The sequence below is a fragment of the Nicotiana tomentosiformis genome, chromosome 11 (genome assembly GCF_000390325.3).
Source record: "Nicotiana tomentosiformis chromosome 11, ASM39032v3, whole genome shotgun sequence".
In the NCBI taxonomy this organism is placed as follows: Eukaryota; Viridiplantae; Streptophyta; class Magnoliopsida; order Solanales; family Solanaceae; genus Nicotiana; species Nicotiana tomentosiformis.
In genome coordinates this window covers 18,097,795-18,122,241 of record NC_090822.1, presented here as the reverse complement: position 1 = coordinate 18,122,241, position 24,447 = coordinate 18,097,795, and the positions used below count along the sequence as shown (strand labels likewise).

Here is a 24,447-nt window from a genome sequence, read left to right as displayed (position 1 = left end):
CAACTGTAAAGTACAATTTGAGCAGTAAAGGGGGGAAGCGGGGTTGTACTACTCAAAATGACCGGTCGGGTCGTTACAAGTAGAGTCTTGTTCATGTGTATGTAGGCGCCCGTACTTATGATCTTGAGGTTACTGAACATCTAGTAATGTTTTCCCTTCTTTCATTCTTTGATCGTGCTTTGAGATAACTTGAGATTGACTTTGGAATATTTCTTTCGCAGATGGCTAGGACACACACACCCTTATCTACTGGATGTGGTGCTACCCGGGGTGGCGGTCAAGTTGGCGTTCATCAAACTAGAAGACAGGCTGCCCCTCAACCTAAAGTTGGGAACATGGGTCAACCCCAAGTTAAATAAAGTGCAAGGGCAGGGAGTTCAGGACGCTCCACCACCAGTGCCAACTGTTGTGCCTACTGTTTCCTTATCTGGAGACGCAGTGGTAAGGTTATTGAATGTGTTAGAGGCATTGATGCCTACTCAGGGTGGAAGTTCAGCTCCTCAGGCTACTTTACAGACACATGCACCTGCACAGACTCAAACTTTCGGGAATAAGGAATACACCTACAAGAAATCACAAAAATTCGTAGGTTCTGATAATTTAGCAGATCCTCAAAGTTTCTTGGATGGGACACTCAAGGCATTACGTGCTCTATGATGTTCTAGTAAGAGAGCCATAGAGCTCGCAACATACAAACTAGAGGATATGGCTAACACATAGTATGAAACTGTATTGCTAGGAAGGCCAGTAGGAGCAACACTACTAACATGGGACGAATTCACGAAATTGGTCATGAATCATTTTCTTCCGGACAGCCTGATGCAAAAATATGCTAGACACTTTGAGAGATTGGTTTAGACTCCAGATATGGATGTGTCAACATATAACACCAAGTTTTGTAAGCTGGAGAGATATGCCCCTTACTTGGTGCCTACCGAAGAATCTCAAGTTCAGAGGTTTGTTGATGGATTGGTTGATCGTCTATACACTGCAGTAGCCCCACAGATGAAGACTTTATCCTACTTTGATGTAGTTAACCTTGCTAGAAAGATTGAAACCAAAGGACGTGAGGAACGTGCAGCTAGTAATTTACGCAAGAAGGCCAAGACAGGAGGGTCTTTCAGTGGCGGTTTTAGTGAAAATCGAAGAGCAGGAAATCAAGGACAACAACAACAGGGTTCTCAGACAGGGACACACTTGTCTTCATAGTCCACATACAAACCACATTGCAGATAGGGTAATAGAGGACCATCATCTTCTGGACATCATAATTCTGGGCAGATATATGCCACTACTCCAGTCTGCCAGACCTGTGGTAGATCACATTTGGGCCAATCTCCTGTTCTAACTGGAGAGTGCTTTTGGTGTGGCCAGTTGGGACATCACTTGAGGTATTGCCCTCAGTCTCCGAGAAATTTCAACCAGGCTATTACAGGCATTTTGTGCAAGATTTCTCTAGAATAGCAGCGCCGCTGACCAAGCTAACACAGAAAAATGCAAAGTTTTAGTGGACGGAGAAATGTGAGCAGAGCTTTCAAAAACTCTAAACATGTTTAACAACTGCACCAATATTAACCTTACCATTAGGTTTTGGAGGATTTACGGTATTCTGTGACACCTCGAGGGTGGGATTAGGATGTGTTCTCATGCAAAATAGTTGCGTTATATCTTATGCTTCAAAACAATTGAAAAATCAAAAGCAAAACTATCCTACACATGATTTGGAGATGGCTGCAGTGGTATTTGCTCTAAAAATTTTGAGGCATTACCTATATGACAAAACTTGTCAGATTTATACTGACCATAAATGTCTGAAGTATATCTTTCAGCAGAGAGATCTGAATCTTCGGCAGCGTCAGTGTATGGAACTACTCAAAGACTATGACTGTTCTATTTTGTATCATCCTGGAAAAGCCAATGTGGTGGCTGATGCATTAAGCAGAAAATCTATGGATAGTTTGGCACATATAGCTCCTTCAAAGAGACTTTTGGCCAAAGATATTCAGAAACTAGAAGATATAGGTATCAGATTTAGTGTCGGAAATTCAGAGGCATTGTTGGCTTGTGCTCAAGCTAAGTCTTCGTTAGTTGAGCGCATTAAGGCCACCCAATATGAGGATGAGCGATTATGCAAATACAAAGATGAGGCCCTAGCTGGTAAAAGCAAGGATATGATTGTTGAAAGTAATGGTGTGCTTCGAATGGGTGACATGCTATATGTAGCAGACGTAGATGGGTTGAGACATGATATTCTTGAAGAAGCCCACAACTCTAAATACACTATACATCCTGGATCCACAAAAATGTATCATGACCTAAAGCAATTCTATTGGTGGGAAGGTATGAAGAAAGATGTTGCTAACTTTTTCTAGTTGTTTGACTTGTCAGCAGGTCAAGGCTGAGCATCAGCGACCCGCAGGACTATTACAACAAATTGAGATTCTAGAGTGGAAATGGGAAAGAATTACTATGGATTTTGTCACCGGGCTATCATGAACCCTTAGAGGTTATGACTCTGTATGGGTGATTGTAGATCGACTGATGAAATCAGCACACTTTCTGCCAGTGAAGACAACATATAGTGGAGTAAGATATGCACAGATATTTATGAACAAAATTGTCCGACTTCACGGAGTTCCAATATCCATCATCTCTGATAGAGGATCACAATTTACCTCACACTTTTGGAAATCATTTCAAGAAGAATTGGGTACACGAGTAGATCTTAGTACTGCATTTCATCTACCGAAAGATGGGCAGTCTGAACGTACTATACATATCTTGGAGGATATGTTGAGAGCTTGCATTCTTGAGTTTGGAGGTAGTTGGGACGCTTATCTACCTTTAGCTGAATTTGCTTACAACAATAGCTTCTAGTCCAGTATTCAAATGGCACCGTATGAAGCATTGTATGGTAGAAGATGTCATTCTCCTATCGGATGGTTTGAAGCTGGTGAGACTAACTTATTGGGACCTGACCTAGTACAAGAAGCTATGGACAAGGTCCAGTTGATCAGAGAGAGATTGCTTGCAGCTCAAAGTAGACAAAAGTCTTATGCTGATAAGAGAAGAAGAGATTTAGTGTTCACAATTGGGGACAAAGTGTTCCTATGAGTCTCCCTTATGAAAGGTGTGATGCGGTTTGGGAAAGGGGGCAAGTTGAGCCCCAGGTTTATAGGACCATATGAGATACTAGACAGAGTGGGAGTTGTGGCTTATCATTTGGCACTTCCTTCTGAGCTGTCTTTTATTCATCCAGTGTTTCACGTCTCAATGCTAAGAAAATGTATATCAGACTCATCTCAGGTGCTTGAAGTACCTACTATACCGATTGATGAGAAGTTGTCTTACGAGGAGGAGCCGATGGCTATTGTTGATAGGCAAGTAAGTAAGCTACAGTCAAAGGAAATTGAGTTCATAAAAGTCTTATGGCAAAATCATACAGTTGAAGAAGCTACTTGGGAAAGAGAAGATGTTATGCGAGTCAAGTACCCCCATTTTTTTCACTCTACAGGTACGTACTTGAGTTAAATTCGGGGACCGAATTTCATAAGGTGGGGAGGATATAATACCCTATTTATTTTTTTTATAAGGGTGTATTGGTCATAATAATAATAATAATAATAATAATAATAATAATAATAATAATAATAATAATAATAATAATAGTAATAATAATAATAATAATAATAATAATAATAATAATAATTAATTAATAATAATGATAAGATAAAAAAACAAATCAAAAAAAAAGAGTAAAGCTAAAGGGCCGAAGCCCATTTTCCAAAAGAAAAGAAAGGGCAAAAGGGGGGTTGGCTGGCACGCCGAAGCAGAAGCTTCAGAAACCCCGAAAAACAAATTTCAAAAGGAGGAGAAGAAGAAGAAGAAAAAGGGTGGAACCAAACCTTGAGAAGTTTTAAATACACACTGGTTCTTACGGGTAATACTCGAATTTCTCATCTGGGATCTTTTATTCTTGTAATTCTTTTGTCTCAGTTTATATATTTAAAGGGTTTCACAAGGTATAAAAAATTGAATACCAATAAGAGTTATTCTGGGCAAATAATGCAATTGGAAGTTGGTCAAAGTTACTGTATGATAAATGCACTTGGAAAAAGAAGGGTATTGATGTATTTTTACTTAAACTAGTCTCATTATATATGATCATTGTTAGGTGTAAATTAAGTTAGGGTACAAGGATTGAGTTTTGGTATTTAACTGTATTGCAATGACAATATCGAATTGGGTTTGAATGTGGTAAGTCTTGTATTGAGCACAAAAGATAAGTACCAATTAAGAAGGAATATTATGGACAGTAATGTTATTTCAGTTTCAATTTATGCATACGATTAAGGAAATTGAACAGTACCGGGAATAAACCATATAAATACCTTTTTATTTAAAAGATTTTGGACTAATTTAAACTACTCATTGCATGGGTAAATATAATTCGGTGAATTGATGATAAAATATAAAACTCGGAGGATTGGGTATTCTAAATTAGTGATGGATTTAGCCTAAATAAGGCAATTAACATGAGATCGGTATTATGTAATTATAGATTGATTGGAGGAATTTGTACGAATTGCTCGAGGTGAAGCATTTGGTATTTCGGCACGAGTACTGTGAGTAGTAATCTTACCGCAATTTGTGTTTTCATAACTTGCATGATTTACACATGATTTTTAATATGAATATGTTATCGATTATTTTGAGTTGCATGGGGGACAAGTCTTTTACTCGATATAATACCGAAATAGTTATTTGAGATGATTACCGTTGTTTTAAATATTGTGGTCACTAGATCTGTTTTACCGCTACTTGAATTGACTGTTATCGAAATGAAATTATATGATTTGATAAGAAACGAAATTCCATATATTGTTTTAAAATATTTTCTACGAGTATATAGGGATTACAGAGATAGGTATAATGGGAGTAGACATTGACGGATCCCGTAGCTAACGGCGAATTCTTTAGACCTAGTGAATTTTGTAATTATCGATTACCGTTACAGCCCTCGCTAGCGGGAAGGTAGAACTAGCATACAGTTACAGATTTTCCTCGAGTAGGGACTACCATTATATTTGAGTTCTTGTGAAGAAATCCACAGTTATACCAATTACATGATCCGTTCATTGAAACATCCCAAATGTGAATATTGATATTATACAATGGTTATCGAGCTTATTATTTAATTGTTAATTGCATTATACTACAAGAAGAACATGATGAGACTGAAAATTATTTATTGTTTCTGAAAGGGCATTCTCATGTTATTTTCTGTTTGATATACTAGCATGTTTTCTGACTTGTCCCCATTAAAAACGGTTGTGGTTAAGTATTATTACTCACTGAGCTAGCGACTCATTCCAGGCTAATTTTGTTTTACAGAGACAGCAGTTGACGCGAGTGAGGATTTTGTTAATTAGAGCGCACAAGTTGATAGTTCTTGGTGAGCCTCGCACTTGTTCGCGTGGGAGGAGATTTTATTTATTGTTATGGTATTTTCTTTGAACTCTTAGAGTCGCTCCATAGTCATTCTTTTAGCATCATGAGTATCCTTTCGTTATTATAGACTTATGATGAGTATTGCACTTTCTTATCAAAATTGGAGATAAATTAGTATTTCTGGTTGTTAGTGGGTTGATTAGTAATGGTGGAGACTTGTTTTTGTTAATTTATAAGTTGCAGATTTTTGGTTTGATATTAGGATGGTTGGTTGTTGATTTTGAGATAGGGAAATTTTTGGATAGCCCAAAAACAGGGGGAACTATGTCTGTTTTTCTGTAAAATACCGATGAGGCTTACTTTGGAGCACTTACTCCTAAGTGTCGGTCATGATCCTAAATTGGGTCGTGACAGTATCTCTATTATCTCACATATGGTGAGGACACGTGCTACCGGGTTAGCTGAGCAGGCATCCGCACATAGTGCTAGGGCTGCAAGAGGTCAAGGCCGAGGTAGAGGCCGAGCAAGGGCACGTGTTGCGACTAGAGCACCTGTCAGAACAACAGTTTAGGAGCCACCAGTAGGTCCAGCTGGGGGACATGTACCAGAAGCACCTGTTGTTACCCCCGGATTTCAGGAGACTTTAGCACAGTTCCTGAGTATGTTTGGTACATTAACTCAGGCGGGATTGATCTCTGTTGCACCAAATATTTTGCAGATTGGGGGAGTAGCTCAGACTCCTACCACGACTCCAGAGGAGCAGGTTCACATTGGTCAGGTTCCGGGTATAGTATCGGTACAACCTCTTATTCTGGTTTAGCCTGAGGTTAGGCCACGCACATCAGAAGAAGAATAAAAGAGACTTGAAAGGTTTAAGAGGTATAGTCCACCCACTATCAGTGGCACAACTACAGAGGATGCCCAAGGATTTCTAAAAAATTGTCATAGTATTCTCCGCACCATGGGTATTGGGGAAATGAACGGAGTTGCCTTTACTACATTTCATCTGTCAGGCGCAGCATATCAGTGGTGGCAAATCTATAAAGAAGGTAGACCAGCCGATGCAACACTACCAACTTGAGCTCAATTTTCGGAAATGTTCCTGAAAGAATTTGTTCCCTAATCTCTCTAAGATGCGTGGCACACAGAGTTTGAACGGTTGCATCAGGGCACTATGACAGTGTCAGAATATGCTATCAGTTCAGTGAGTTAGCCCGTCATGCACCTATCTTGGTTCCTACAGTCAGAGAACGGGTCCGCAGATTCATTGAGGTGCTCGATTATGATATTAAAATATGCATGGCTCGAGAATTGCAAACCAATACTCCATTTCGACAAGTAGTGGAGATTGCAAGGAAGATTGAGGGTGTTTTAGGCGAGGAAAGGGAGTCTAAGGAGGCCAAAAAGTCTCAAAGATCTGGAGGGTTCAGTGAATTTTTCTCTTCAGCTAGGACCCATTATAGCGAAGGCTCGAGCAATCGGCCAGCTCAGTCCGCACATCAGATTACTTGGAGTGCTCTAGTAAGATCTTACAATGCACCACCGGCACAGGATTCCTATAATGGTTATTCCAGTTATCCCGTACAGACTCAGTATGTGCAACTGCGACCTCAGAGGGGTTGTTATGAGTGTGGTGACACTAGCAACATTATGAGAGATTGCCCCAGACATGGGAGGGGTGGAGTTTATCAGAACACTCAGGCTATGGGCCCCAATGCAGTTACTACTCCACGTACACAACCAGTTAGAGGTGGAGGACAGGCGGGTGGAGGATTCTTAAGAGGTGGAGGCCCGACCCGTTGATATAAACACTATGATTTGGCTGAGGCCGATACACCAGATGGTGTCGTTACAGATATGATCCTGATTTGTTATAAAAAGGATATTTTCCCTTAATTTGATTCGGATTTGAATATTGAGGTAAGTCCTCCTATTATGCTCCGCTTATGGGTAAGCTTCGTAACTTTGTGAACCACTTACATGTGTATCCTTGTTGGGAGTTTTGATGATATTAGCCTGTGTCTATCATTTTTAATTTTGTACACCACTAAGGGCTATAAGTCCAAACGTGACTTTTTATTACTCACTACAGTGGTTTTTGATGTGATTTTTAAATAATTGATTTAAATTTTATGAATTATATGCCCTACCGGTATGCGCGTTCATTATATGTGATGAAAAATGTTTACAAAATTTATGGAAAAGAATAAAGAAAGGAAATTGAAATTTCAGTTGGCGCAATGTGCAAAATACTTGTGATTCGGAGTGGGGGACGAGATCCTCGCATTTTCATATGATGTGAAATATTTAAACTGGTCTACAAGCCATAATGGAAGTTATATAAGGACAAGGTTCTTGTGGTAAAATATTTATGAGTTTAAATTCTCCCTTTGTGAAATTAAATTGTACTGTAGTACTTATAGGGAGTCATACCTGTTAGGCTTATTTGAAAATTCTTGTCTGAATTTCTCTGTGCATAATTTGCCAAATTCGTGTTGTAATTATTGAGTTTTAGCCTACGATGTGAGTGCCCAAGTGGCGTAAAAAAAACATGACTCGTTAATTCGGGTAAATAATTGTGTGGTCTTCATGCCTCTTCTCTCGTTGTTAGTTAAATGGAGGTTTGAAACGAGATTTTTGTTAACATGAGGTTAATTGGCGATGCTGGAATTAATTATGAACAGCTTTTAAGACCAGAGATGTGGTGATGAGCATACATATGATGTGCTTCGTGTCCTGATATCATTATGATAATGCAATGCTTGTAATACTGAGATTTGTGTTATTGATATATACCTTGTGGTATTTTGTTGGGTTGTGAATGTGTTGTTAGGAGTTGTTTTGGTCTTACTCTGGCAGGTGGATAGGCCCAATTACAGGGGAGGCTCTAGCAAAATTTCTGAAAAATTTGGGAGTTAGTAACAATTTGGGGGATTGAGGCGTGCAAAAGAAGAGATAAATTATGTTATGTATTTGAGGGTGAATGATCCTAAGCGGGGAAGAATGTAACAACCCAGAAAAAAAAATTGAAGTACTTCAACACTATCAAGAAAGTTGATGGGTGCGTAGGAACGAGTTTCTATAGCCAGTTGAGAATAATACTGTGCGTTGTTGTGAAAATCAGGCCTTTTGAAAATGTTGGAGTGTAAGAAATCGGTCTTAAAGTTTACAAATATGGGTAAAAGAAATAATCTCAATTGAGATGGAGTTGTCGATCTTATCTCAAATGCGGTAACGTGGGATCAACCGTGAGTATATGTGTAAAAATAAAATCATCAATTTGGTAACCTCAGAATAATTCTTAGCACGTTCGAGGATGAACGTTTGTTTAAGAGGTGGAGAATGTAATGACTCAGTCGGTCATTTTGAGAATTTAAGTCCCGTTCGGTGGCATAAGGCCCTGCGCAGCTTCGTATTATGTGTATTGACTTACGTGCGTGGTTGAATTCAGTTACCGGATGATTCAGAATTATTTGGGACACTTAGTCCATAAAACGGAAGCTTAAGTCTTAGGACTCTGACCGTAGTCGTAACTGTGTGAAGACGACTCCGGAATGGAGTTCTGTCGGTTTTGTTAGCTCCGTTGGGTGATTTTGGACTTAGGTACGTGTCAGGACTATGAATATGAGGTTTGTAGCTGATTTAAGCTTGAAATGGCAAAAGTCAAATTTTTGGAGTTTTGGACCGGAAGTGGCCTTTTTGATATCGGGGTCGGAATGCGATTCCGAGAGTTAGAACAGCTCCTTTATGTTATTTGGGACTTGCCTACAAAATTTGAGCACAATCAGACGTGAATTGATAGGTTTCGGCATCGATTGTAGAACTTGAAGTTTCAAAGTTCTTTAAGTTTGAATTAGGGTGCGATTAATGATTTCGATATTGTTTGATGGGATTTGAGATCTCGAGCAAGTTTGTGTTATGTTATGGTACTGGTTGGTATGATTGGATGGGGTTCCGGGGGCCTCGGGTGTGTTTCGGATGGGCTACGGACCATTTCCTTCTATTTTTGAACTGCTGGTTTTGGTGTCTGATGTCCTTCTTCGCGATCGCGAAGATACTTTCGCGTTCGCGAAGTATCTCTGCTGACAACCTCAATTTCCTTCTTCGCGTTCACGTAATACACCTCGCGATCGTGTAGCTCTGCACATTTCCTTCATCGCGTTCGCGTCCCCCAGTTCGCGTTCGCGTAGTGTCATTTTGGAAGGGGAATTATTTGTTCTTTGTGCTCGCGAGCTTAATTCCGCGATCGCGTACTTCTGCCTTTCCCTTCTTCGTGTCCAGCTACACCTGAATCTGTACAAAAGGTGCAGGGAGTAACGTGAGTATGCCAACTCAGTAAGTAACAACAATAAATAAAGACTGAGCAGTAGTGACGAGCAATAAAGCATACAACATTCATATCAGGAAAACTCGGTAAAATACCACATGCTTTTAAAATCACAATTTGAATCAAAACATCTTGTTTAAACCTAGTTCCAGTAAAAATCATTTAAAGATATTTTTCAACAGTTTTCAAATAGAGAAAAATGCAAAGGTTTGCAAAATGGTGAAATTATAAACAGCCCCTCGGGCAAAACATCACTCATATACAGCCCCTCGGGCAAACCTCACAGTCACTCGTGCCACTCGGGCATATCTCACAATCACTCTTGCCACTCGGGCATACCTCACAATAACGCATGCCTCCCAGTCACTCAACACTCGGCACTCGCTCTCAGTAGGTGCCTGCGCTCACTAGGGGTGTGTACAGACTCCGGAGGGGCTCCTTCAGCCCAAGTGCTATAATCTGCACGGACAACTCACATGCTACACGGACAACTCACGTGCTATAATAATAAAGTATGCTGCAGGCGTGCAGCCCCGATCCACACTCATCCTAAAAAATCAGGCCCTCGGCCTCATTCAGTCATAAACCTCTCAAGCCACTTGGGCATTTCAGTAAAACAGGGCATTCGGTCCAAAACATTTATATGCATCAAAATAGAGTCATAAAACTAAGTTACGCAGTAAATAAGTATAAACATGACTGAATATGGATTTTTAATCGAAAACAATGAGAGGATAGTAAGAAAAAACCCCTAAGGGTCCAAACAGCATTGGCGCAAGGCCCAAACATGGCATTCAGCCTAATTTACAGAAACTCTTTCTAAAACATATAAATATCATATAGTTTCAGCAAAATATGCAACTTTACAGTTTCTACGGGACGGACCAAGTCACAATCCCCAACAGTGCATGCCTACACGCCCGTCACCTAGCATGTGCGTCACTAAAAATAGTAGAATGATACAAAATCCGGGGTTTCGTAACCCTCAGGACTAGATTAACAACCGTTACATACCTCAAACCGGTCAAATCTCTACCCCGCAATGCTCTTGCCTCTGGACTCGGCCTCCAAATGCTCCGAATCTATTCACAATCAGTACAATACCATTAATACGCGCTAATGGAATGAATTCCACAAGAAAAGCTACAAAATTAGACCAAAACTCGAATTTGGCTCAAAATCGGCCCCCAGGCCCACGTCTCGAAATCCGACAAAATTTACAAAACTAGAAAGCTCACTCACTCACAAGTCTAACCATACCAAATTCATCAAAATATGACATCGTTTGTTCCTTCAAATCCTTAAATTACTCTCCAAATATTCCAAGCCCTAACCCCTCATTTTCAATAATTACAATGATTAAATAATGGAAAAATCACCATATATACAAGTATTAGGGCTCAAGTAACTTACCTCAACGAAATCCCCTTGATTCCCTCTTCAAATCTCTCCCAAAAGCTCCAAAACCGAATAGAAATGATGAAGAATGCACCAAAATTCGCGAAGTATGCAATATGTACCCTCTGCCCAGGCTCCTCGCACCCGCGCGACCGCACCTGTGGTACAAGGAGCCGCACCTGCGCAACTCACTTACGCGCCCAGACTCCGCATCTGCGGCAAACCCATCGCACATGCGATGGCGCACTTGCGCGTTTTCCTCCGCTTCTGCGAAGGCTGCCCAATATTCCCTTCTCCGCATCTGCGCCCCATGTTTCTCACCTGCGGGCTCGCAGATGCGACCTCCAACTCGCACTTGCGCATCTTGCCTAGCCCAGCGTTGCCTGCACCTGCGCACTCCCCACGCGCACCAGCGGCCTTGCACCTACGAGGCTTTCTTCCGCAGGTGCGAGAATAGCAGTAGCAGCAGCTCCAACTGCATTTTCCAACTTCGACGAATCCGTTAACCACCCGGAATCACCCCGAGGCCCTCGGGACCTCAACCAAAAATTCCAACAAGTCATATATCAACATACCAACTTAGTCGAACCTCCGAATCACTCAAAACAACATCAAATCATCAAATTACCCTCGGATTCAAGCCTAAGAACTTCTAAATTTCCAAATTCGGCAACCGATGTCGAAACCAACCAAACCACGTCCGAATGACCTCAAATTTTGCAAAAACATCACAAATGACACTACAAACCTACTCCAACTTCCGAAATTCCATTCCGACCCCGATATCAAATTTTCCACTGCGGACCGAAATCACCAAATTTCCAATTTCGCCAATTCAAGCCTTATTCTACCACAGACCTCCAAATCACATTCCGGATGCACTCCTAAGTCCAAAATAACCTAACGGAGGTAACGGAACCATCTGAATTCAAATACGAGATCGTTTACACATAGGTCAACATCGGATTGACTTTTCTAACTTAAGAGACTAAGTGTCTCAATTCACTCTGAAACCACTCCGGTCCTAAACCAACTAGCCTGATATAAGATAATATAGATGAATAACACAAAAAGAAGTAGAAATGGGGAAAACAGGGCTATAAATCTCGAAACGACCGGTCGGCTCGTTACATCCTCCCCCTCTTAAACATCTGTTCGTCCTCGAACGGATCTAGAAACATACCTAGAGTCTCTAATAGGTGTGGATATCTGTTCTGCATCTCCCGCTCGGTCTCCCAGGTGGCCTCCTCCACAGGCAGAACTCTCCATTGCACCTTCACTGAAGTTATATCCTTTGACCTCAACCTTCGAACCTACAGATCCAAAATAGCCACCAGCTCCACATCATAAGTCATATCACCCTCCAACTGAACCCTGCTGAAATCCAAAACATGGGACGGATCTCCAATATACTTCCGGAGCATGGAAACATGAACCACTAGATGCACACTCGACAAGTTGGGTGGCAAGGTAAGCTTATAAACCACCTCCCGTATCCTCTAAAGTACCTCAAAAGGCCCAATGAACCGGGGGCTCAACTTTCCCCTCTTCCCAAACCTCATAACACCCTTCATGGGTGATACCTTCAGCAAAACCTTCTCCCCAACCATAAAAGACACATCACGGACCTTTCTATCCACGTAGCTCTTCTGCCTAGACTGCGCCATGTGAAGCCGCTCCTGAATCAATTTCACCTTATCTAATACGTCCTAGACCAAGTCTGTACCTAAGAGCCTAGCCTCACCCGGCTCAAACTATCCAACCGGAGATCTACACCTCCTCCCATATAAAGCCTTGTATGGAGCCATCTGAATACTCCACTGATAATTGTTGTTATATGCAAACTCCGCGAGTGGAAGAAACCGGTCCCATGAACCCCCAAAGTCAATGACACAAGCACGCAACATGTCCTCCAACATCTTAATAGTGTGCTCGGACTGCCCGTCCATCTGATGGTGAAACGTTGTGCTCAACTCAACCTGAGTACCCAACTTTCGCTGCACGGCCCTCCAAAACTGCAATGTGAACTGAGTACCCCTATCTGAAATGATGGAAACTGGGACACCATGCAGGCGAACGATCTATCGGATGTAAATCTCAGCCAACCGCTCTGAAGAGTAAGTAGTACCAACTGGAATGAATTGCGCAGACTTGGTCAGCCTATCCACAATAACCCAAATAGCATCGAACTTCCTCAAAGTCCATGGGAGCCCAACTACAATGTCCATGGTGATCCGTTCCCACTTCCACTCTGGGATCTCTAATCTCTGAAGCAAGACACCCGGTCTCTGATGCTCATACTTAACCTACTGACAGGTGAGGCACCGAGCCACAAACCCAACTATATCCTTCTTCATCTGCCTCCACCAATAGTGTTGTCTCAAATCCTAGTACATCTTCGTGGTACCCGGATGGATGGAATACCACGAGCTGTGGGCCTCCTTAAGAATCAACTCTCGAAGCCCATCTACATTAGGCACATATATCTGTCCCTGCATTTTCAGCATGCCGTCATCACCAATGGTCACATCCCTAGCATCACCTCTCTGAACCCTATCCTGAAGAACGAGCAAGTGGGGGTCATCATACTGAAGCTCCCTGATAAGGTCATAAAGAGAAGACATGGAGACCATACAAGCCAGTACCTGACTAGGCTCCGAAATATCCAATTTGACAGCTAGCCCGCTAAGGCCTGAACATCCAATGCCAAAGGTCTCTCTGCTGCTGGAAGATATGCTAAACTCCCCAAACTCTCTGCCCGGCGACTAAAAGCATCGGCCACCACATTGGCATTCCTCGGATGGTACAAAATAGTGATATCATAGTCCTTAAGAAGGTCCAACCATCTCCGCTGACACAAATTAAGATCCTTCTACTTTGAAAGATACTGCAGACTTCGGTGATCAGTATAGATCTCACAATGAACCCCATACAAATAATGATGCCAAATCTTCAAGGCGTGAACAATGGTTGATAACTCAAGATCATGGACAGGATAGTTCTTCTCATGGGTCTTCAACTGGCGCGAGGCATAGGCAATCACCCTACCCTCCTGCATCAAAACACAACCAATGCCTATCCTCGAGGCATCACAATACACGGTGTAAGAACCTGAAGCTGATGACAGAAACAACACTGGAGTTGTTGTCAAAGCAGTCTTGAGCTTCTGAATGCTCTCCTCACACTCATCCGACCACCTGAATGGAGCACCCTTTTGGGTTAATTTGGTCAAGGGTGATGCAACAGATAAAAATCCCTCCATAAAGCGACGGTAGTAACCCGCCAAACCAAGAAAGCTCCTAATCTCCGTGGCTGAGGATGATCTGGGCCAACTCTGCACCGCCTCTATCCTCTTCGGATCCACCTTAATACCCTCACTGGACACCACGTGCCCCAAGAATGCTACTAAATTGAGCCAGAATTCACATTTGGAGAACTTTTCATAAAGCTTCTCCTCCCTCAATCTTTATAATACAATCTTCAAATGTTGAGCGTGTTCCTCCTGGCTACGAGAGTACACCAGGATGTCATTAGTGAATACAACAACGAATGAGTACAAATATGGCTGGAATACACTGTTCATCAAATGCATGAACGCTGCTGGGGAATTGGTCAGCCCAAAAGACATCACTAAGAACTCATAATGGCCATATCGGGTCCTGAAAGCTATTATAAGAATATCTGAATCTCGAATCTTCAGCTGGTGATAACTGGTCCTCAAATCGATCTTGGAGAACACCCTCGCTCCTTGAAATTGGTCGAATAAATCATCAATATGAGGCAAAGGATACTTATTCTTGATTGTGACCTTGTTCAACTGCCTGTAATTAATACACATTCTCATGGAACCATCCTTCTTCCTCACAAATAGAACCGGTGCACCCCAAGGTGACACACTAGGCCGAATAAACCCCTTATCCAGGAGTTCCTGAAGCTATTCTTTCAATTCCTTCAACTCCGCTGGTTCCATACGATACGGCGGAATAGAAATGGGTTGAGTGACCGGCACCAAATCAATACCAAAGTCAATATCCCTACCAGGCGGCATGCCCGACAGGTCTACAGGAAACACATCCGAAAAAGCACGTACCACCGGAAAAAAATCAATGACGGGAGTCTCTGCACTAACATCCCTCACAAAAGCCAAATAAGATAGGCAACCCTTCCCAACCATGCGCTGAGCCTTCAAATATGAAATCACCCTAATTGGTACATAATCTACATAATCGCTCTACTCAACCCTCAGAATTCCTGGCATAGTCAACGTCACCGTCTTAGCGTGACAATATAGAACAGCATGACATGGAGATAACCAATACATATCCAATATCACATCAAAGTCGACCATAGTGAGTAGTAAAAGGTCCACTTGGGTCTCCAGACCCTCAATAGTCACCATACATGACCGATATACGCGGTCCACAATGATAGTATCACCCACAGGAGTAGATACATGAACAGAAGAAATTAGAGACTCATGGGGCATATCCAGAAAATGGGCAAAATACGAGGAAACATATGAAAACGTGGAACCAGGGTCAAATAATAATGAGTAATCTCTATGACAAACTGAGGCAATACCTGTAATCACAGCATCTGAAGCAATAGCATCTGGTATGGTAGGGAGGGCATAGAAATGAGCCTGACCACCCCCTGATCTACCTCCCCCTCTAGGGCGACCCCTAACTGACCAACCTCCACCCCGAGCTGACTGGGCGGGTGGTGAGGTAACTGGTGTTGTAGTCAGAGGTTGACTCCTCTGCTGAGATAGACCTCTATGACGACAAGGACACTGTCTCCACATATGCCCAATCTCCCCACACTCAAAACAACTCCCTGGCACTGGCGGCGGAAACTGAAGGGAACCCCTAGCACCGGGATAACTGGTAGAAGAACCTGGCATGGAAGAGCCCTGAACAGGTGGAGCACGGGACGAACTCTGAACTGGAAGGGCACTAAGTGATGAGTGGCCCTGATGAGAACTGTGAGAACCATGGCCAGATGATGCACCACGGTGAAATGGCTGAGCTGACTAAGCCTGTCTGAAATGACGACTACCATGCTAGAACTGACCCCCAAAAGGAGCACCGCTGAATCCACTCTAACCACGAGGCCTCTTGGCCTCCCTCTCAACCCTCTCCTGACCGTGAACCATCTCAATCTGTCGAGCAATGTCGACAACCTCATCAAATGTAGCACCTGAAACCCGCTCCCTGGTCATGAACAACTGTAGCTGATAAGTGAGGCCATCAATAAACCTCATGATCCTCTCTCTGTCCGTGGAAACCAACCAGATAGCATGACGGGCCAACTCAGAGAATCGCATCTCATACTGTGTCACAGACATATCACCTTGGCGAAGCCGCTCAAACTGTCTGTGTAGCTCTTCTCTGCGGGATCGAGGCACGAACTTCTCCAAAAAGACCACGGAGAACTACTGCCAAGTAAGGGGTGCTGCGCCATCGGGCCTACGCCTCTCGTAAGTCTCCCACCATCTGAGTGCAGCCCCATAAAACTAAAAGATAGTGAATAAGACCCCACAAGTCTCCAAAATACCAGCAGTACGGAGTATCCTCTGACACCTGTCCAAATTTTCCTGAGCATCTTCTCTCTCTGTGCCACTAAAAGGTGGTGGCTGGAGTCTCCCAAACCTTTCCAACCTACGCTGATCATCCTCATGCATAGCAGGAACCACATAATCCTGAGCAAGTGCAACCGGCTGGGCTGGTGGTGCCTCCGGTGTCTGAAGTCCCTGAACAACCTGCTCGGGTGTGCGAGCGACGGGAGTTTGACTGCCTCCCCTGGCCTGAAAAGTGGCTACGGTCGTCGAAATAGAGACCGCCTGGGCAAGGCCGGTACACGCTATCAGAATCTGAGCTAGAGCCTCCTGAAGGCCTGGAATCACAATAGGAACAGGTGGTGCTTGAGTTGGGATAATCGGTGGATCTGCAGGTACTGCCCCAGCTGTTGTACGGGCTGCACCTCTGCCCCTACCACGGCCTCTACCGTAGCCTCAACCTCTCTCGGCCCTCGCTGGTAGTACTGGTGGTTGTCCCTCCTGACCGGTAGCATGAGTTCTCACCATCTGTGAGAGAATGAAACAACAAATATTTAGTTACTAGAATCAACAGATTCGCATGACAAGAATTCCTAAAGGTTCTGCAGCCTCCTGAAGATAAGTACAGACGTCTCTGTACCGATCCGCAAGACTCTACTAAACCCGCTCATGACTCATGAGACCTATGTAACCTAGGCTCTGATACCAATCTGTCACGACCCAAACTAACTCCTATCATGATGGCGCCTATCATGAAACTAGGCAAGCCAACTCATTTCCAAAACAAACCGATATTTTCATTTTCAAAGATAATTTCAATGTTATTTAACATAAAACCTTTGTAAAGTAGTTTCAATCAAAATAAAAGTGCGGAAGGAAAAGCCCGACATCGAGGTGTCACTAGTCATGAGCATCTACTACAATCTGTCTAACAATATCAAGGCTAACTCAGCCTGGAAAAATAGCTAATTACAACTAGAGGAAGATAAGAGGGAGAAGAGCAGGGGCTGCGATCGCCAAACAGCTACCTTGCTATCTCCAAGAAAATCTGCAACCAGAACAATCAATAACCGCTACCGTGTCCAGCTACACCTGAATCTGCACACAAGGTGCAGGGAGTAACGAGAGTACGCCAACTCAGTAAATAACAACAATAAATAAAGACTGAGCAGTAGTGACGAGCAATGAAGCATACAACATTCATATCAGGAAAACTCAGTAAAATACCACATGCTTTTAAAATCAGAATTTGAATCAAAACATCTTGTTTAAACCCAGTTCCAGTAAAAATCATTTAAAGATATTTTTCAACAGTTTTCAAACAGAGGAAAAATGCAAAGGTGAGCAAAATGGTGAAATCATAAACAGCTCCTCGGGCAAAACATCACTCATATACAGCCCCTCGGGCAAACCTCACAGTCACTCGTGCCACTCGGGCATACCTCACAATCACTCTTGCCACTCGGGCATACCTCACAATGAAAGGATTTTCAATCGAAAACAATGAAAGAATGGTAAGAAAAAGCCCCTAAGGATCTAAACAGCACTGGCGCAAGGCCCAAACATGGCATTCAGCCCAATTTACAGAAACTCTTTCTAAAACATATAAATAGCATATAGTTTCAGAAAAATATGCAACTTTACAGTTGCTACGGGACGGACCAAGTCACAATCCCCGATAGTGCACGACCACACGCCCCTCACCTAGCACATGTGTTACTAAAAATAGTAGAACGATACAAAATCCGGGGTTTCGTACACTCAAGATTAGATTTAAAATCGTTACTTACCTCAAACCGGTCAAATCTCTACCCCGCAATGCTCTTGACTTTGGACTCGGCCTCCAAATGCTCCGAATCTATTCGCAATCAGTACAATACCATCAATACGCACTAATGGAATGAATTCCTCAAGAAATGCTACAAAATTAGACCAAAACCCAAATTTGGCTCAAACCCGGCCCCCATGCCCATGCCTCAAAATCCGACAAAATTTACAAAACTAGAAAGCTCAATCACTCACGAGTCTAACCATACCAAATTCATCAAAATCTGACATTGTTTGGTCCTTCAAATCTTTAAATTACTCTCCAAAAATTCCAAGCCCTAACCCCTCATTTTCACTAATTACAATGATTAAACAACGGAAAACTCACCATATATACAAGTATTAGGGCTCAAGTAATTTACAACAATGAAATCCCCTTGATTCCCTCTTCAAATCTCTCCCAAAAGCTCCAAAACCGAATAGAAATGGTGAAGAATGCACCAAAATTCGCGAAGTGTGCAATATGTACCCTCTGCCGAGGCTCCTCGCACCTGCGGCCATTTTCTCGCACCTGCACGACCGCACATGCGGTCCAAGGAGCTGCACCTGTGCAACTCACTTACGCGCCCAAACTCCGTATCTGCGGCAAACCCATCGCACCTCTAAAGGCACACCTGCGCGTTTTCCTCCGCTTCTGCGAAGCCTGCCCATCATTCCCTTCTCCGCATCTGCGCCCCAGGTTTCGCACCTGCGGGCTCGCAGATGCGACCTCTAACTCGCACCTACGCATCTTGCCTAGCCCAGTGTTTCCCGCACCTGCGCACTCCCCACGCGCACCAGCGGCCTCACACCTGTGAGGCTTTCTTCCGCAGGTGCGAAAATAGCAGTAGCAGCAGCTCCAGCTGCATTTTCCAACTTCGACAAATCCGTTAACCACCCGGAATCACCCCGAGGCCCTCAGGACCTCAACCAAAAATTCCAACAAGTCATATATCAACATACTAACTTAGTCGAACTATCGAATCACTCAAAACAACATCAAATCATCAAATTACCCTCGGATTCAAGCCTAAGAACTTCTAAATTTCCAAATTCGGCAAACGATGCCGAAACCAACCAAACCACGTCTGAATGACCTCAAATTTTGCACACACATCACAAATGACACTACTAACCTATTCCAACTTCCAAAATTCTATTCTGACCCTGATATCAAATTTTCCATTGACGACCGAAATCGCCAAATTTCCAATTTCGCCAATTCAAGCCTAATTCTACCACGGACCTCCAAATAATATTTCGGATCCACTACTAAGTCCAAAATCACCTAACGGAGATAACGGAACCATCGGAATTCAAATCCGAGATCATTTACACATAGGTCAATATCCGGTTGACGTTTTCAACTTAAGTTTCTACTTAAGAGACTAAGTGTCTCAATTCACTCTAAAACCACTTCGGTCCCTCCCGAACCAACTAGCCCGATATAACATAATATAGCTGAATAACACAAAAGGAAGTAGAAATCGGGAAAATGAGGCTATAACTCTCAAAACGACCGGCCGGGTCGTTACAGACTCATATCTAGTTTTAGTGAGATTTGGTAACTTTCGAATATTGATTCAAGGTTGAGGTTACATTATGCTATTGATTATGGGTAAAATACTGGTTTCTTTGTGATACTCTTATCTATCCATTGTTATTGATTTGTGATTGGCGAGGAGGAGTGTAAAGCACGAAGGGTGATACCGTGCATGCATTATTTATATTGTTAAGAAGAGTGTAAAGCACGAAGGGTGATGCCGTGCATGCATTATTTATATTGTGAGGAATAGTGTAAAGCACGAAGGGTGATGCCGTGCACGCATTATTTATATTATGGGGAAGAATGAAAAGCATGAAGGGTGATGCCATGCCGTTCTATTTATTTATTTGGTAAGGTTGAGAGTAAAAGCACGAAGGGTGATGCCATGCAGTTTTCCTTGTTGTTTTAATTGCTCAATTCGTTTAAGGATTTTCTGTTTAATTCTGTCTTTTCATTATTCTCACTCTTTATGTTGTATTCCCCCACTGTATGTCCCCTTCCCATTATTTCTACATTATTGCTTTATTTATTGTTGATGCCACTAGCATGATTATATTATTCAGGTTATATGTGGGTGTCTTGTACTAGCCTCGTCACTACTTCACCGAGGTTAGGCTCAACACTTACCAGTACATGGGGTCGGTTGTATTGATGCTGCACTCTGCACTTTCTGTGCAGATTTTGATACCGGTTCAGGTTGATCGAGATTTGCTACTGGTCCACTGTCCGGGGACTCAAGGTTGATCTGTCGGCGTTCACAGACCTTGAAGTCCCCATCTATATTTTATGTCCTACTTTTTTCTTTCATTCAGACAGTTGCATTTCTTCCAGACTATTACTTGTAGTAAATTCTAGAATGCTCGTGAATTGTGACTCCAGATCCACGTGGTAGTAATTAATATAGTTTTATGATATTTCGCACTTATTATATTTCATCTTAGTTAATTATTATTATTTACTGAATGGAAAAAAAGAATTGGTTTAACAATTTTCTAACGTTGGCTTGCCTACCAAGTGAAATGTTAGGCGCCATCACGGTCCTATCGGTGGGAAATTTTGGGTCGTGACAGTTGGTATCAGAGCACTAAGTTGTTTAGGTTTCACGATTCACGAGCAAGCTTAGTAGAGTCTGGAGTATTGGCACGGAGAAGTCTGTATTTATCTTCCAGAGGCTATGAAGTTTAGGAACAAGTTTCACTTCTATTCTTCTCTGTCTTGCGATTTTGCTTTCTCAGTACTGATTGAACTCTTCTACTCTTATTCTCTCGCAGATGGCGAGAACACGTACCGCTTCCTCAACTGAGCAACAGCCAGAGCCTCCAGTGGCAGCTCCTACGCAGGGCAGAGGTCGAGGCCGAGGCCGTGCCAGAGGCCTAGGCAGAGGTAGGGCTCAGCCTAGAGCCCGAGTAGCAGCCCCAGCAGTGGAGCCTTAGATAGAGCTTGACGAGGAGGTTCTAGCCCATATTGTTCCTACCGGACCAGCTCAGGTTCCAGAGGGGTTCATTGCTACCCCAGTACTTCAGGACGCTTTGGTCCGTTTGGTGGGCCTTATGGAGAGCGTGGCCCAAACTGGCACATTTCCCATGGCACCAGCAGTGTCTCAGGCTAGAGGAGGAGCCCAGACTCCCACCAATCCCACTCCGAAGCAGATAGCTCCCCATTATCAAGCTCTAGCAGCTCAGCCAGTCGGATTAGTTCAACCGATTATTGTGGCACAGGTCGGAGATGGGCCAGCTATGTCTTTCGAGGCTTTATGGAGATTGGAAAGGTTTATCAAGCTCTTTCCTATTCACATCAGTGGTGCTCCTTCAAAGGATCCCCAGGAGTATCTTGATAGCTGTCACGAGGTTTTACGGAACATGGGTATAGTGGAGACTAATGGGGTCGATTTTGCTACATTTCAGATGATTGGTTCCGCCAAGAAATGGTGGAAAAATTACTTGTTTACCAGACCAGTTGGGTCGCCTGCTCTTACTTGGGACCAGTTCTCTCAGCTCTTCATAGAGAAGATTCTGCCTATCACATTGAGAGAGGAGCGTCGCCGTCAGTTTGAGCGTCTCCAACAGGGCAGTATGACTGTTACTCAATATGAGACCCGTTTTGTGGATTTGACCCGTCATGCTATTCTTCTACTTCCCACCGAGAGAGAGTGGGTGAGGAGGTTTATTGATGGACTTGCTCAGCCTATCAGATTGCAGATGGCTAACGAGACGGGGAGTGAGATTTTTATTCAGGCGGCTGCTAATGTCGCCAGATGAGTCGAACTGGTTATTACTCAGGGAGGTCAGGGGTCTGACAAGAGATCTCGTCATTTCGGTGAGTTCAGTGGTGCCTCACCTAGAGGTAGGAGTACTTTTAGTAGAGTCCATCCTCCCAGGCCGTTTCATTCAGCGCTTCAGGCCTTCCACGGTGCCTCAGGTGGTCATGGCCCTTAGATGCATTATTCCGACCTGCTAGCCTACAGTGCACCACCAGCTCCTATTAGTGCACCTCCACTCAAGAGTTATCAGGGTGGTTATTAAGGTCGACAGGGCCAACTTCAGCGTCAGCAGTCACAGCAGCCGAAGTTATGTTATACTTGTGGTGATCCAAGGCATATTGCTAGATTTTGCCCTCGAGCAACGGGCAACTCACAGCATCAGAGTTTGCATGCCATGGTCCCGACACCAGTTGCTGCACCACCTGCTCAGCCAGCCAGAGGCAGGGGTCAGGCAGCCAGATGTAGAGGCCAGACTATTAGAGGTGGAGGTCAGGCCGTTAGAGGTGGAGACCAGCCAGTTAGAGGCCATCCTAGGGATGTAGTTTAGGGTGGTGGGGCCCAGCCCCTGTGTTATGCTTTCCTAGCCAGGCCTGAGGCTGAGTCATCTGACGATGTTATCACAGGTACTATTTCAGTTTGTAGTAGAGATACTTTAGTTCTATTTGATCCTGGATCTACGTACTCCTATGTGTCATCCCATTTTTCTTCCTATTTGGTTGTGCCCCATGATTCTTTGAGTGCTCTTGTGTGTGTGTCCACACCAGTGGGAGATGATATTGTTGTAGATCGTGTTTATCGTTCATGTGTGGTCATCCTTGGGAGTCTTGAGACTCGTGTAGATCTTTTACGTCTCGACATGGTTGATTTTGATATCATACTAGGTATGGATTGGCTATCACCTTATCATGCTATACTAGATTGTCACGCCAAGACCGTGACCTTAGCCTTGTAGGGGTTGCCTCGATTAGAGTGGAGAGGGAATCTTGGCCATTCTTCCAACAGGGTTATCTCTTATGTGAAGGCTCGGCATATGGTCGAGAAGAGGTGTCTAGCTAATTTGACTTACGTCCGCGATTCTAGTTCAAAGGTTTCTTCCATAGATTCGGTCCCGGTTGTTCATGAGTTTCCAGAGGTGTTTCCTGCAGACCTGCCGGGGATGCCACCCGACAGGGATATTGATTTCTGCATTGATTTGGCTCCGGGCACTCAGTCTATTTCCATTCTGCCATATCGCATAGCCCCGCCAGAGTTGAAAGAATTGAAGGAGCAGTTGCAAGATTTGCTTGATAAGGGCTTCATTAGACCTAGTGTCTCGCCCTGGGTGCACCTGTGTTGTTTGTGAAGAAGAAAGATGGATCGATGAGGATGTGTATAGATTATCGGCAGTTGAACAAAGCCACCATCAAGAACAAGTATCCATTGCCGAGGATTGATGATTTATTTGATCAGCTTCAGGGTGCCATGGTGTTTTCAAAAATTGATTTGAGATCTGGCTACCATCAGTTGAGGATTAGGGCATCCGATGTTACTAAGACAGCTTTTCGGACTAGGTATGGGCATTATGAATTTCTAGTGATGTTATTTGGGCTGACAAATGCCCCAGTAGCATTCATGGATTTGATGAACTGGGTGTTCAAACCCTACTTGGATTCCTTTGTGGTTGTGTTTACTAATGATATCTTGATCTACTCCCATAGTCGAGAGGAGCATGAGCAGCACCTTCGAATCGTTCTTCAGACTCTGAAAGACATCCAGTTATATGCTAAGTTCTCAAAATGCAAGTTTTGGTTGAGTTCAGTTGCTTTCTTGGGTCACGTTGTATCAGCAGTGGGTATTCAGGTGGATCCTAAGAAGATTGAGGTAGTCCAGAACTGGCCTAGACCCACATCAGCTACAAAGATCCGTAGTTTCCTTGGTTTGGAAGGCTATTACCGTCGATTTGTGGACGGGTTTTCATCCATAGCAGCCCCGTTGACTAGATTGACCCAGAAGGGTTCCCCGTTCAAGTGGTCAGACGAGTGTGAAGAGAGCTTTCAGAAACTCAAGACTACTTTGACTATGGTACCGGTATTGGTGTTACCCATAGGTTCAGGATATTATAC

At 43.4% G+C, this 24,447-nt stretch overlaps 2 protein-coding genes and 1 long non-coding RNA gene across 3 annotated transcripts; all 3 read left to right on the top strand.

Moving 5' to 3' along the window:
• Nucleotides 1–867: 867 nt before the first annotated feature.
• LOC138901094 (uncharacterized) lies at nucleotides 868–1,209 on the top strand. The gene has a single exon (XM_070188827.1). The coding sequence runs from the start codon at nucleotides 868–870 to the stop codon at nucleotides 1,207–1,209; it is 342 nt and encodes a 113-aa protein (XP_070044928.1).
• A 1,926-nt stretch (nucleotides 1,210–3,135) lies between these two features.
• Nucleotides 3,136–3,531, top strand: LOC138901093 (uncharacterized). Its single transcript, XM_070188826.1, has one exon. The coding sequence runs from the start codon at nucleotides 3,136–3,138 to the stop codon at nucleotides 3,529–3,531; it is 396 nt and encodes a 131-aa protein (XP_070044927.1).
• A 318-nt stretch (nucleotides 3,532–3,849) lies between these two features.
• LOC138900930 (uncharacterized) lies at nucleotides 3,850–5,538 on the top strand. Its single transcript, XR_011412289.1, has 3 exons — nucleotides 3,850–3,940; nucleotides 4,562–4,625; nucleotides 5,395–5,538. It is a non-coding gene; the product is annotated as an uncharacterized lncRNA (long non-coding RNA).
• Nucleotides 5,539–24,447: the final 18,909 nt, after the last annotated feature.

What these genes read in the sequence shown, in the direction of transcription:
- LOC138901094 (XM_070188827.1), top strand. Translation starts at nt 868, where the DNA reads ATGGATGTGTCAACATATAACACCAAGTTTTGTAAGCTGGAGAGATAT.
- LOC138901093 (XM_070188826.1), top strand. Translation starts at nt 3,136, where the DNA reads ATGCGGTTTGGGAAAGGGGGCAAGTTGAGCCCCAGGTTTATAGGACCA.